The 15,748-nt window shown below is 38.9% G+C and overlaps 1 protein-coding gene across 4 annotated transcripts in view; it reads left to right on the top strand.

Annotated features, from left to right (window-relative positions):
- Window positions 1–13,684, top strand: part of LOC124070843 (seizure protein 6 homolog) — an 87,820-nt gene extending 74,136 nt beyond the window's left edge. Inside the window, exons 10-18 of one of the 4 annotated variants that reach the window (XM_046411121.1) lie at window positions 7,135–7,331; window positions 8,078–8,272; window positions 9,337–9,528; window positions 9,858–10,052; window positions 10,233–10,271; window positions 10,375–10,483; window positions 10,572–10,668; window positions 11,318–11,391; window positions 12,588–13,684. In XM_046411121.1, the coding sequence (XP_046267077.1) occupies window positions 7,135–7,331; window positions 8,078–8,272; window positions 9,337–9,528; window positions 9,858–10,052; window positions 10,233–10,271; window positions 10,375–10,483; window positions 10,572–10,668; window positions 11,318–11,344 (1,051 nt within the window). In that variant the 3' untranslated portion in view covers window positions 11,345–11,391; window positions 12,588–13,684. Of the gene's footprint in view, window positions 1–7,134; window positions 7,332–8,077; window positions 8,273–9,336; window positions 9,529–9,857; window positions 10,053–10,232; window positions 10,272–10,374; window positions 10,484–10,571; window positions 11,651–12,587 lie in introns of those variants that run through there. The other 3 variants (XM_046411122.1, XM_046411119.1, XM_046411118.1) reach the window with 3 other exon arrangements.
- Window positions 13,685–15,748: the final 2,064 nt, after the last annotated feature.

Here is a 15,748-nt window from a genome sequence, read left to right as displayed (position 1 = left end):
TGCAGGCATTTGCATCCTTTCATTGTTACGTTCATAAGAATATTCACATTCTTCATTCATTTTTGCAATAAAATTAATATTTGTTGATGAAATTACAAGGTTTGATTATGACATTTAGTGATACCATCATAAAATAACTTGAGGATGTGGATCTCAGATCTCAGGGAAACAGATTCTGTCATGAATGTATTTTTACTCTTCCTGTCTACATGTCTTTTGTGGACTTGAAGTCCTGTGGGGGTTACTGCGAGAGTATGTGGTACTGGGGCTAAGAGGCAAGGTAACCGAAGTGAGTACTGTGTGTTAACACGACATCAAACAAGTTTTCAATGGGTGCTCCACCAAGGGTTCCCCTCGTCTCCACTCCTGTGTGTAATATTCATGGACAGGATCTCAAGGCACAGCCAGGGTAACCTGGAACCTCAGAATTGGAATTCTGAGTCAGCACCTCCAAGTCCAGCACACCAAATGACTACTTAGTTCTGCTTAGGTAGAGGACATCAGTTTGTTTTTTTTTTTTGTTTTTTTTTTTGTTCTCTCTTTTTTGGGCAGTAAAACAACATGCGTACAAAATGTTTTCCATTAGAATGAACTCAAGGATTTTAAAAGATTTTTAATTACACATATCTTTACGTGGACAAAAGCAATTGTCATATAGCAATGACATTTTTCCAAATCAAAAATATAGATATTGGACCATATATATTATTTATCATAAATAAAATGACCAAATAACAAAAATCATAACGGAAAACTGAGCATTTCCACTTCACATCAGTCTGGACATAATTTGGGCAGATGTCATAAGGTGGTCAGTCCACAGGCATTACTGTTGTTAAATTTGGCTTTGTTACCTCACTAGTAGTATTAATAGAATCAGCCTGGATTTACAATTAATGACTGCAAGTAAACACACATTTACAACATTAGATTTATCATATTGACAACACATTATCAGAGTATCTTGTATTGCACAACAATATTAATGTTAAATTATACAAGTATCTACAATGAACTTGGTCACAGTGAACATAATGCCCAAAATTTATCTCTTAGGCTTACAGCACCTGAGATATGAGCCATCACTCAAATGTGATCCACAGATCAAAGAGAATAATAGCACTAGAGGACACCAATAATAAGTCTGAATTCCACATAGGGGTTTTTGTGTCCCTGTTTGCCTCCCTGTTCTTTAGCTGAATACTCAGTGATTAATGTCTGATGTTGTAAGTCAGCCAGTGCACCTAGGGTAAAAGAGATCAGAGCGGATTTTTTTCCCCATGCAGAAGTAAGCAAGTTTGATTTGAGGTAAACTGATTTTCATTCAGAGACCTCTTTTAAAATAAATTGCACCAGTCTGAAGTTTGTTTTAATCCAAGTCACATGAGGCCACTCGCTGTAAATTAATGGTGTTGTGGCCAGTTTTATCTCAAGGTTAGTCATGCATGGCCTTGATGGCAGTAGAAGCCCACAGCTTGTCTGATCCCCGCAGACCCTACCATTACCCTCATGTCTAGCCTGCTCATTTTGAGAATGGCATTCCTAAAGGTTCAGCCAACATGTAATTTGTGTGAAAGTGTGTTTGTGTGCTCGTATTATGCATGTTGAAGTGACAAAAGGTTTCTGTTGATGAGAGCTGTCTCATTATAAGGGTGGGCACACACTTTCCACATTGATGAGAATGTTTTCTGTATTATCATTCATCACTGTGCCTGTGCTGGCAATTACTGAGAAGCAGTGTGCATAATGAGGACTGATTAATTAATTTAGGCCAAACAGGAGGGCTGGCTCTTGCCTAATTAGCATGGAGCATGGCTTGAGCAAGAGCAGGAGACAAGAGGTTCCAGCTGATATCTGCACCTGTGAAACTCAACAAGGTAAATGGTTCACATGTGGATTTTAGCATTCAGAGTTTACTCTTATCTATAATTGTATTTCACATGTTAACACAATGAGGAAGTCATATAGTGATAATAATGTTTGTGTCAGTATAGCGAGACCTTATAGACAGCATACTAGGTTTATGGAGTCCTCTTGTGGAGACTATAAATATTACATGCCATCTGTAAGTCCACTTGTGCTGGCTTCATGCAGATTGACTGAAAATATTTTATTTTTTTTTAATTTTTCACTGAAGAGAATAATTCAAATGTCAAATACTTCTATGAGAAGATATAGAAAGTTGCTTTTTGAAAGCTTGACACCGAAAGCAATTTCCCTTCTGTTAGAGCGACTGGAGATTTGCCAGCTTCCTTAGACTTGCTTTGACAGGTCAGTGAAGGTGACAAAATGCCTAGAGGCTCATACAAAACACAGCTGTCATCCCCTCATCTGCAGAATTGAGCTGGTCCCATTGGTATGCAGAGAGTTTTCAGAAATTCCCTAAGTCCTTTTTCAAACAGACCTTTGCAAACACCCAAGCCACATCAGTGGGGAAGATGTTTTATCAAATAAGACAATTCAAAACAAGTTTGTTTCTTAAAAATAGTTATTTGCATATGCATATTTTCCTGTGAGCATTAATCTTGATTCACACACTTATACATCCCCATGATGCTTGCCTTAATCTTAATCAAACAGACAAGACTAACTGAACAAAGTTGTCTTTTTTAAGATGATTGTTGAGTTTCATCAATATACATGTTTAACTGAGCTTCCAATATTATGCCCTTACAGCATCATGCAGCAGTAAAGTAGAGGGACAAACCACCCAAGTTTCAACAAGTTTTAATTAGTCTGTCCTCAAGAATGAAAGAATCGAGTATACAAAAAATGTATTGGAGCAATCAGAACGGTGTGATTACATTGACTGATTGAATGTAAGGAAAGAAAAGAAGGTAAAGGACACATAGGAGACAGGGCGAAAATATGTCTTCAGGAGATTAGTTATCAGTTAGCAGCGCAGCACAGGCAGCAACTGCTTTTCTGTCTGGAGGGGAAACCATTAAAGGAGCCAGGTGGAATGACATTTGTGTGGAGTGATTGCCAGGTTACTACAGAGAAGGCAGCTGAGCGACTCACCGCAGAGTGCTGTGTAAGTCTGGACCAAAGGCACTGTGGGCTTGGCATTGTTCTGTGTTGTCGTTAGGATTTTCACAACACTTCAAGCACAGAGTGGCGCGAATGGATGGGGTCAGTGGAAAAATTTAAAAGCAAGGTCGATAGCGGCATTCTTGAGGAGTTAGGCAAACAGGGGAGACTATTTAGGAAGCCAGACAGGAGGAAAGGTTACAATGTGTCAAGTATGAAAGCGTGTGATTTGCTAATGCCACTGACTACAAATGGATGCTTTCAGAAATGCCTGTGGTTTTTGCCTTGTCCAACATCACGCCAAAACAATCGTGGTCAGTTGCAATATGTGTCGCAAATGTAAATTGTTATCTTGTGTGTCTTAGCAAGTCACAAAGAAAAAGAAGAATTTAGTGTTGAATTTGGTTGGGAAGACAGTCAAAGTATTTTGCGTAACAGACAACTCCTCAGCAGAAAAGTATGAAGACAGATTTTAATTCTGTGATCTCTCCATGATGAAGATGAAGCACATAGAAGCACAAGCTCATCTTGAATTGCTTTGAATTGTGAAAGATATTAAAGAAGTGAAAACAAATTTCACCATTCACTGGCAAGAAAAACATGTTTGTGGTACAGCTTTGCTAGGAAAGAAAATCAGAAGCAATGCTATTGAGCTATATCACCGTACACCTCAGTGAAGAAAAGCTAAAGAATACGAGTCATCACATTGATAAGATACTCTGATGTAGAATGCACTACAGTAAAAGGAGTGAAAGAGCTAGACAGGTCTGGTGAGTGGCTAATCCTGTGTTGTATGTAGCAGAAGAGAGCAGCATGTGCCTTATATGTGTGTTGAATTCAATGAAATGAAGAGACTGGAAGTAATCACACAAAGCAAGATTGCCCACTGACCATACCACATCCCAGCTTTTAGGAGAGTCTGAATGCAGGGAGACCTTTGGGAGGAGATATGGTGGAATACAGTGCAATGATAAGGCAGATAGCCTCATTGACATTAAGGGCAAGTGGAGGATAGGGCTTGAACAGGGCTGAAGAGTGAGATTTGGAATAGAAAAACATGCAAGCACCACTGGCTGTATCAGTGAAGTCCTCTGTGGACTTTAGGGATAGCCACCCCTGTTTGTAGGTTTGTGACACTACTACTATTGCTCTGCTAAACCCAGTGTCTGCCATCCAATGCAGTCATTAAGTGTGTGCATATTGCTGGTGGAGTATGAATCAAGCTAATGTAGGTCTAGTATGGAAACTTAACTGGTTTATTTTGATGATTTCCTTATTTTTTGCACACGTCAACTCCAGAGATACTATTTCTTTATATGCATGAAGCGTTCTCATGGAAGTTAGGAAATGGAAACCGATATTGTCATTCGTGTCACTTCTATCCACAGGCGCTGATTGTTAGAGAACATGGAGGTGTGAATTGTCCTTAGAGCTGTCCAACTAACCACAGAGAGTACCTTGCCACTCCGCACCTCATTTCATTGCTATTCATTCAGCTGGCATCCTATTATTTGTGCCCATCAGGAGAGGCTGGAATCCAGCTTGGTCCAAATTTCAGCACCACATTGCACAAGCAGAGTGTAATCCAGTCATTCTGATCACGTTTATGTCTTAAGACTGTGTCTTTGGGAACTTGCTAGTGTTCCAAGTATACACCTTGCATGTCTAATTATGGGTTCATGCCAATAATAAAGGATTTGTTCCTAGTCTGGATGAATAAAGCTGTGGTGGGTGCAATTCATTGATTTTAACTGCACTGCATTTCTACTCAGAAGTGATGTGGAATTTCTGTGGGGGAGGTTGTGAATAAGAGACTGAGGAGAGGTAAACAGACTCGGGTCATTTGCTTCCTTCTATCTTCATAAAACTCTGTGTCAATCAGAGACAAAGCAGCCCCATCACTGACACTTAGCGCTGGGTTTGTTCCAACAAAGCCACAAAAACACAGTTGGTCTGTGCTTATTTAAAGCTCTTACACAGTGGTCTAATAGTCAGCTTGAGAATGCAAAAAGAAAAAGCAGAAAAGACCCACAGTCACAGCCCCAATGTAAGCTTTTCATTTCTAGGTTTGTGCATCAGTGTTTCAGCACAAAGTGTCCCCTTGCAACTTGCAAAAAGAAAAAAATCAGACCATTTCAGTGACTTATATAATGTGAGAAACAGGTGATTCAAATCCATGAGCTCACAGGGTAATCACCATGAACATAGAAATAGAGTTCTCAGAGAGGTCATTCTTTAGGCGGTCATGTCCACCAACACCCATATGTCTGGATTTCAGGAACTGACAAACACAAAACATCAAAATCTGAGAGTAAATATCATAGAGTGCAAATATAAAGGAGGAAGCAGGAAATAGTGCACATGCTTTCGTTTTACTTTGTAATTAGTAATTAGTCATTTTTGCTGTGAATCGTACATTTATATTTTCATTTTGTTTCTCTTTGCTTATCAAACCTTAAATATTGCATTGTATGTGTCAATTGGATGCTTTTTTTGTCTTCGCTTGCAGACTTATTGACAAGATATGGACAATTCAGTGTTTTCTTGACATAGACTGACACCTCTATGAAGTCTGTTCTACATTCAGGTTGATTGCCCTGTGACCTGACTTATTTGAATCACCTGCCCATATACTTCAGGTGCTGTGTGACCTTTTTAACTTTCCAATAAGGGAACATGTGCAAATATTAATGAAATACAAACTTTGCATCTACATTGTGTGTGCAGCTCTATGTTCTTCACTTACAATCCTTCCAGGTGATTCTTTAATGTGAAAATAACCAATTGTCTGAGAACCTGCAAATATTTCTTTTTTCTTCTGACTTGACCTAAGTGATTTGACCTAATCAAATCACACAGCTATGTATATGCACATTTGCCTTTAAAAGGCTCCCAGTTAAATAGAAGATGACATGACAGCATAGATATTTTTGCAGAGTCAAAGTAAACTTACGACATAGACAGATAAACGCAGGGGAAAAGGCAGTAATGACAGATGATTTGAGGACGAGGTGTGATCACAGCTGCGGCTAAAAGAGGAGCTGCAAATGTGATTTTCATTGTCACTTCACCTTGCAATCGTCGTTTTTGTAAATAGCACAAAGGAATCATTAAATCCTGGGAAGTTGATTCTCTGTTACCATTTTAGGAAAATGATGGTTTCTTAAAAAATAATTTGTGTTCTTGATTGATTGCTTGATCATGCGCAGGAAATGGTGGTAGAGAGTTTATGCAGGTGATTCATAGCTATAAAAACTTTGCTCCTACTGATGGAGTGCATGAAGAATCACATTGTGCTATTATCGCTGTTAAGTTCCGTTCAGCAGGGCTTGTGAATGTTCATACCAAAATCACACAGCCAATCTGCACTGCTATTTTGACACCCAGTGCTTAATCCACATAAAGAGCAACTAGTTTCCCTGCTTATTATATCAGCAGGGAACTACAAATTCTGTGGCTTCTCTTTTTTTTTTCCACCATTCTCCATCCCCTGTGTGTGAATAAATGTCAAGCTTTACTGATGCTCTGTAAAGGGGACAAGGACATATGAATTTCAAAATGGGAAAGGTTAATGCATTCTTAAATTAATCAATGACAGCAAAGATTCTGTCAAACAGTGTGTCATCTGTCTCCTATTCTCTTCTATATGAGCATTACAGGTTAATGCGCAACATGCAGATGCTTAAACTAGTTATCATATAATCATTTACCTATTATTTTGAATCCACTTTGTCACGTATTGTAGCTTTTTTGTGTGGATACTGTGACACAAATGATAATTTTATACTATGCTCATATATTTGCAAATAGACACTTTAGTACATATTCATGAGAGCTACATGGGGGGCAAAGAGGCTTACATCATGAATTATTTAGTGTTTACTTCACATCAGTTCCATCCAATATAAACAGAATTAATATTTTCCAAGTACTGCTGACATTGCCCTGTGTCATCAGCTTTTGCTTTCATCAGCCAAGGAAGACAGCAAAACACACAAACAGAGCACATGACAACAGACATGGGACTCCATGCATAGTTGTACTTCATATGAAAACCTTCAAATCATTAGTAAGAAATGTAATGCCTTTTAATGTGTGTTCTAGGCTCCATATTGGCAAGAATGACCTGCTGACCTTCTATGACGGTGATGACCTGACAGCGAACACTCTGGGCCAATACAGTGGTACACGGTCACACTTCAAGCTCTATACCTCCATGGGTGATGTGACAGTTCAGTTTCAGTCTGATCCTGCCACCAACATCTACGGCTACAACAATGGCTTTGTGGTCCACTTCTTTGGTAAGACTGTGGCTTTCTTTCTTTTTTTTGTTTGAATACCTTTGAAATTTAACTGCAATCCATAACTTTTAGTGTAAAACTGCCAATGCAAGATGGACAAGAAAGCAAAGAATGGTAGTAAACACGGAATATAAAATGTCACTCTTATCTAGAGCCCAGCAGGTTACCAATTAGAAAAAGTGTCAATTCATTCTTTTGTCTCTTGGCTTCTTTCTCTTGCTGTGCCTCTGTCTGTCTTCTGGCCCAGGTGCACAAGATTTGATAACTACAAACACAGAAACACAATAATAGGGTACCCTTCACAGAGTACACATCAGCTGATTTTACTCAGTGCTTTGTGTTCTTGCCCATGTGTGCTGCAGTTAGGGAGGAACCAAACAACATGCTGTGTTCCTTCCAGCATACATCACAAGCCTCTATTTACATTCTAGTCCCAAACTGCTGCTGTTTAGTGCACACAGAACTGTCTGTTCTGTGTGTACTTTTGACAGTTCTATTCATTGCCTACAGAGAGGGTTGCTGCATAATAATGTTAGATATTCATTGAGGAACCTCATTATGTGATTCCATATAAATACTGAAAATTCAATTCATTATAGAAGAAAATTCTGAAGTTTTCTGAAGCATAATCTTTCCTCATTGTGTCAACATGAGTAGGATATCAGATTCTTAATTTAACATTCCCCATTCTGACTCTCTCCTTCGCTTCCAATACATTGGAACGCCAACCGCTGCAACGTCAACAGAGGTGCCGAGGAACGACACCTGCTCCGAGCTGCCCGAGATCGCCAACGGCTGGAAGAGCACTTCCCACCCTGACCTCATCCACGGCACTGTCGTCACCTACCAGTGCTACCCTGGATTTGAGTTGGTAGGTTCTGAGATCCTCATGTGCCAGTGGGATCTCACTTGGAGCGGTGATGTGCCGAGATGTGAGGAAGGTAAGAAGAAATGATGGAGTGTTTTCTGCATTGTTTTATATTTTATTTATTTATTTTTTTTTTTTGGCTTGAGTATCATAGTCAGCAGATTACAGCAATCAGCCACAATATTAACACCACTGACAGGTGAAGTGAATCACATTAATCATGTGTTTTCACTGCAATGTTCTGTGGGGAAACTTCGGGCAATCATGTGTATGCCTTTTGACACATACCACCCACCTAAACACTGGAGACCAAATAACCCCCACACCCCATGGCAACGATTCTCCCTGTCAATGCAAAGCTAAATTGGTTGAGCTCTCGTTTCAATTTTATTTCTTCATGGAATACCGTTTCATTATCTAAATACCTCAAGCATTAGGTACTTACATTCACATAAATATCAACCACACTTCTGTGAAATCAAACTGTCCACTTAGTAAGCAACACTGATTGACAATCAATTTCACATGCTGTTGTGCAAATGGAATAGACAACAGGTGGAAACTATAGGCAATTAGCAAGACACCCCTAATGAAGGAGTGGTTCTGCAGGTGGTGACCACAGACTACTTCTCAGTTCTTATGCTTTCTGGCTGATGTTTTGGTCACTTTTGAATGCTGGTGGTGCTTTCACTCTAGTGGCAGCATGAGCATGCCCAGGTGTTGTAGGGAGGTCATACAGGCACGTGGAGGCCAAACACACTACTGAGCCTCATTTTGACTTGTTTTAAGGACATTACATCAAAGTTGGATCAACCTGTAGTGTGTTTTCCCACTTTAATTTTGAGTGTGACTCCAGATCTCCATGGGTTAATAAATTGAATTTCCATTGATAATTTTTGTGTGATTTTGTTGTCAAGCACATTCAACTATGTAAAGAATAAAGTATTTAATAAGAATATTTCATTCATTCAGATCTAGGATGTGTTATTTTAGTGTTCCCTTTATTTTTTTAAGCAGTGTATGACAGAATAACCATTTTTCTTTGTTAAACAACCTTTTTCTCATTACTTCACTACAACTACCACCACCGATGAAGATTATTACAAATTATTATCATTTGTTTTTGTGACGTACCAGTTATGACATGTCAGGATCCTGGAAATGTGGAGCACAGTCGTAAGGTGCTCACAGGCAGCCGCTTTACCGTTGGATCGACAGTACAGTTTATCTGTAATAAAGGCTACATCCTGTCTGGCAACAGCCTCCTCACCTGCTACAACCGAGACTCAGGCAAACCCAAGTGGAGCGAGAGGCTGCCCAAATGTGTCCGTAAGTCACATAAGTCAGAATCAACATTATGTGTCGTGACAACCATTCTGAGTGCTTTGAATATGAGACTTAAACATGTCACTGCAAATGGAAGGTGTCAACCATAATTTTGGTTGATTGGTTGCCAGATCATGCGTCTGTAGTTTAAACATACAAATTTGAAGGCCCTGCACCTTACTACTGTGAAGTATAAAATAAAGCCTTGCCTTTATCTTGCCTTTTTATGTACCTGTTGCCTTTCTGTGTGTTCATATGAGTATCAGTGTTTCTACATTTGAAAAACGCATAACAATAAATTTAGTGACATAAAATGCTGTCCCGCCTCTCAGCTGAAAAGTACGAGCCGTGTAGGAACCCTGGCGCTGCCTCCACCAGTGTGCAGAGCTCTGAAAAGGCCTTTTACCAAGCAGGAGAGACACTGACCTTCTCCTGCCGCTCGGGCTACGAACTGCAGGGTGAGGCCACCATCTATTGCATCCCCGGACACCCTTCACAGTGGAACAGCACACCACCTGCCTGCAAAGGTAAATCATGCCACAAACACATAGAAGCAAACTTTCCAGTTTTTGCAATTCCTGACCTAAACCATATTATGTTCTATTGATTTTGTTGCTGTTTGTACCTCAGTGTTGTAGCGAAGTGCTTTGTGTTAGATGATGAATTCTGATCCGAATACTGACCAAACTGTAACTGTGTCTTTGTAGCATCCTCAACCAATTATGTGAATGAACGCAGACTAGATGGTGAGGAATGCTTTGAAACACTCCAGTATCAATATATTGACATTTCTCTTTTGTGCATATTTCAGAGAAATAACACCTCTGTTTTGTTCTTTGCTTCTTCTAGTTGTTAATATAGATTATAGCATGGAGGGAACCAACATTGCCCTTGCTGTTTTTATTCCAACTGCTATCATCTTGGTGGTTGTCCTTGGGATTTATGTCTACTTTGCAAAGTAAGTAATAATTTAAAACTTTCTTTATTTCATTTGGAATCAAATGAGCCTTTGCAGGATGTTCCCTGTTTCTCTACTCTTTACTCAGACTCCAAGGGAAGTCTATCAGAATGCCGACATCCTCACCACCGTATGACAACATGACAGAAGAGTCAGCTTTCGACAACCCTGTTTATGAGAGTGGAGTAAGTACAGATGTCATGAGCATGCAAAATGTGGATTCACAGAACACCAGTGTGCTGTCCTGATCCTTTCCCATCTGGCTGCCATCCTGTCGTCATCTCATGACTCACCAGCAGAGGGAACCCTCCACCTCATCTTTCATCACTGCATTCAGTAAGACACAGTGGTCTTAGCTGGTGATGTTGCTCATAAGAATATAAAGGAAGGACACCTTTCCTCGCGTCCCCTCATTTTTAATCCTGGATTTCCATGCATTAGCCACCTGGATGAGTGAGAGTTACATGTCACACTTGCATTATTCACATTGTGGTATGTGATGTCTAACCCCTGTCATATAAATGTATCAGTTGTATACTACAATCGCATCAGGTGTGTAAATGTGCACAGCTCTTCTCTGGTTATAAAATCACAGTATTGTTCATTAATAGATGTTATTTATTTGAAATTAACTGGTAAAGGTGTGATTGCAGAATCCACTTTGTCCAAAAGGATGGACTTATCACTGTAATTTTACTGAAGAAATGTTTTTTATTGTGCTTAGAGATTTCTAAGTGACAATATGGACTTAAGTCATTTTTCATTCGTTATATTTTTCTGTACTGGTCTCAATTGATTGGAGCCTCATCTCGACTTTTTTTCTTGCTCCTTCAGCACTGGCAGTCTCATTCTAGATACTAAACCCTGTCAGTCTGTCCAGCTTCGCTGTACTGCTGAAGAACTTTGAGGTGAGGTCTCCTTCTGCTGCTGAGGGCACATCTCACTCACTGTCGCCTGACGCTCTGCCGTATGGTTTTTGCTGCCCAGACTGCCACACATTCTGATGTGGTTTCACTGTAGAGCTTCGGCTGGCACTTTGCAGATATAATTTTCTACACATGACCCAAACATTCTGCTCTTTCTTTTACTTACACTGGATGCCTAAAACCACAATTTTTGTATTTGGAGACCATGCTAAGAATGCAGAGCCAAGGGTTGGTGAGAATTTGAAATTCTCATGAAATAAAAATTATGGTTGTTTATGTCTAAAATAATAGATCAAATATACAGAATCCAAAAGCAGTTATGTGAAGGAAAGCTCTCCTACCAAGTAAAATATTTGATATAAATGATATATATTTCTTTTCAGTCTTACAGGCCTTAGGCTACTTTTTCCAACTCACTTCTCTTCCCCATGGCATCACTGTCATTCTAACAACTCAGTAAAGTTGACAGTATTGTACTTTCATTGTACAATAACAGTTATATTTATATGTGCAATTGTAACATCCACAGCACATGCACTATGGTCATACTTTGCTATTACTGTATCTAAAAGTAGCAGCACTTTACTGAACCTGAATTTGCCAAAAGACAATAAATGTAGAAATGATGAGGAGTAATTGGGCAAAAGCAACACCAGGATCAGATAAACCCTGACACATAAGGTATTTGTTTTCATAATGCTTGTGACTGCAGATCATGGCTGGGAAATTTGAGTTTCTGAAGTTAATTCATAGGGTGTTAAGATGCCATTTTTGATAATAAATGGTTATGGCATTTAATAATTGTCATCACAAAGTAACATATCCAACATTATCTCTTCTCATGATGTAGTTATTTCTGTTTTTATCATGTTCATACCAAATTGTTGGTATTATGCTGTTTTCTCATTTCAGTTTTATTACAATGTGCAAGGCAATATTGATAAGTATTGATAAGTATTGTGTATATGATAAACTCATCATTAAGCCAGCACTATAGAATAGATACATTTTCCATTTGAACTTACACAGGTCATGGGTGTCAAACCAGAAAGACACAATTGCGAATAAAAACACATTTGTTTTACTGTATATTAAATGTGTCATTGTGCATCATTAATTGTATTATCTTCCATCATTATGAGTCCTTTTCCACTAATAAATTTGTGTGATCTTTACAGGACAAATGAAAAAGATTAAGAGGTGCCCATTTAGAGACCTTAAAGCAAGAATTGCTCAAGCTTTGCCTTTTGGGACCTTCTCTGCACTGCTCATCTTTTCCTCCAGCCTTTTTGTTCCTGAATAATCCCTTTCCATTTTCCCTTTGTGTGGATTACTGTAAATACGTCTTTCTTCCCATGGTCAAATCTGTGAATCTGTGGATCACCATGGTGATATTTTTATAAAGTAAATTGCCGGCGACTGTTGGGGATTGTATGTTTTTGAGTGTTTTTTGATGCCTCAAGCCAGTAGCAATTAGAGATTTGAGGGAAATGGTTCTTTGATTGTTGAGATCTATTGAACACAAATTCCCCATCATCCAACACTCTTTGTAAATTCGTCATTATTACTTTCTTTTCTTTGTGTCTGGGTCTGCTATTTGTAAATAAACTGCCTGTCCAGTATGAGTGCCTCACGACTCACTATAACCTGAGAAATCATGTGAAAATGTCTGAAAAGCTGAACCCTCCCGTTGAACTATAATTTTGTATTTGCGGGCCTGACATTCTACTCCATCATACAGTTTCTCTTCAAGACACAAAAACAAATGATGCCAGATATTTTCCTACTAGCTGATGTGTGGTTCCAACTGCATATAGCCTCAGACGATTTCTCAGATACCTGATTTCATGTGGGACCCCTCAGCTATGCATAACTCTTATACTGTCAAGGCTGCCTCAAAGGTTAAGTAGCATTTTATTAATTTGCATATGTTCCAAAATGTGGCTGCACCTCAGCATTAGCACACCTTCAGATAAAACCAAGTGAGACTCACTGATAACATAGTGTAACACCATGATTTAGTTTACCGGTACTTACTGATGCATTCAGTATCAGATCATATTGATTCCAGTGTTGCAAACCAAAAACTGAAAGTGTTACAGTCTGCAAACGAGATCTTTATGTAACAGACTGGTTTTTACTGTGGGTCACATTACTGTGGTGCATCTGCTTGTGTTAAATTTGTAGATAGACTTCGTATCATTTGTGCATATTTATTCTCTAACAAATCTTTCTTTCAGCATCACAGCTGGTGAAACCACACACAGGAAGCCAAATCACCTTCAAATATCTATAATACTCTGGTTAATAATAAAATAAATTGTTGTTTAAAGTACTGTCATTGACTCATTCATTAATTGATTCAAGATTGTGTTGAGCATTGTTTGTGGTTAAATCCTTACAATAAACAAATTATATATAAAAAAATACCTTTTCCTCAGAAAAGAAGGTATACCTGTAGTTGGTTATATTGCTGTAATTGCTGTTGCAGGTAAGTGGTTGATTAATAATCAGCATCACATTCACATCCGCATTCTATTCAGTGTCTCAGTAGGAAAATTACAGGTTCAAATGATAAATTCCATTTAGCTGCTTTGGCTAATGGGTCCTAAGGTACATCCTGGATCTGGCTTACTGGAGCACCTGAATTGAGCAATCATCAACATTATAAGGAACACCTGTGTTCTTCCCACCATGACAGGTCAAAATATCTGCTGTGGAAAACACCTAATGGGAATCCTGTATTATCTAACACTACTGATTTGTATCCTAGCTGTAGCAGGGTGATAGGATCCATTAGAGTTATTAAAAATATTTATGAATAAACTTGGCATGAGTTGCTTAAACCTATCATCTCTGTGTCATGTAACTGAAGCATAGCATAGACAACAGTATTGGAACACCTGACCATCACACCAGCAGGGACTTTAATGTTAATTTAGTGAATTCTAAATATATAGACACCTTTGCAGCTTTAACAGCTTGTTTCCGTGGGATTTTTTGCCCATTTCTGCAGTAGAGCATTTGTGAGGTCAGGCACTGACGTTGGATGGAGCAGGCCTGGCTCACAATCTCCATGCCAGGTCATCCCAAAGGTGTTGGATGGGGTTGAGGTCAGGGCTTTTAGCAGGCCAGTCAAGTTCTTCCACATCAAACTTGTCCAACCATGTCTTTATGGACTTTGCTTTGAACACTGGGACACAGTCATGCTGGAATAGAAAAGGGCCTTCAACAAACTGTTGCCACAAAGTTGGCAGCATAGCATTGTCCATAATGTCTTGTTATTCTGAAGCATTCAATTTTCCCTTCACTGGAAGTGAGCGGTCGAGCCCAAACCCTGAAGAAAAGCCCCATGAAGTGTGTCTGGATAGCTTCATCTATATGGTGTACAGGTTAATATTCAAGTGAACACACATAGCAAATAATGTGCAAAGATTACAGGAGAGAGCAATTCGTCATACACTTGTTTACCTCTAGATGGCAACATGGTAACAAGTGGGACTACAGATACTTCATATTCATATTCTCAAGCCTTTTTTGAGCTCACACCATAGTTCTCATTCAGCTTACATTTGTGCAGTATATTATGCAGTTTATCCAAGTCATCTCTGCCCATTTTTGATTCATGTCTTTGAACAATTCTCAATCTGCCAAATTTGTTTCCCTATTGTTTTTCTGAAATTATTATTTTAGACCAATATTTTTTTTTACTTTTACTGAAATATGCCTGGGGGGGTGTCAACACTGTTTAAGTTTTATTCATGGATGATAATCTATATTTTACCTCATTTCTGTTCACATTAACAGTCACAATACAGGATACAAATATAGGATACATTATTCTTTAACAGATGCTGGCTCTCTGGTTTAATTTACATTATGGTAAATATCTAGTGAAGCAGTTGAGTATATTAGGTGGTTTTATGACCGTGTCATGGATTGTGTTGTTGTGTCTGTGCTGATGTGGAAGCTGGTTCATTTGTGGGCAGTCACCCAAGGTTTCAGCTGAGCTTTCACTCTAATGTATGGGGCCACTGAGCAGTTTCAGCCATTTAAATGTAAATTTCCTGTGCAGTCAATGTAGGCTGACAAAAAAGACCACAAGTGAGAATCTACCAATGGGTCACCTTATTCTCTTTCTGTTCTCATGTTAATCACTGACAGCCTGACTCCCTGTCTGCTGTCACTGATATGAAGAATGTCACAGAGGGGTGATAAAGATATAGCCTATAAGATATGAGCATAAGCAGAAAAATAAAACATTGATTCTTTCAAGATTGGCTTGACATTGCTGTGGTTTAACCCTTTATTTGTGTTTTGTTTGAGAGATACAAAAGAG

Source organism: Scatophagus argus, chromosome 14 (assembly GCF_020382885.2).
Source record: "Scatophagus argus isolate fScaArg1 chromosome 14, fScaArg1.pri, whole genome shotgun sequence".
NCBI lineage: Eukaryota > Metazoa > Chordata > Actinopteri > Scatophagidae > Scatophagus > Scatophagus argus.
Note: the sequence above shows the minus strand (reverse complement) of the source record. Positions and strands in the feature narration are given on the sequence as shown.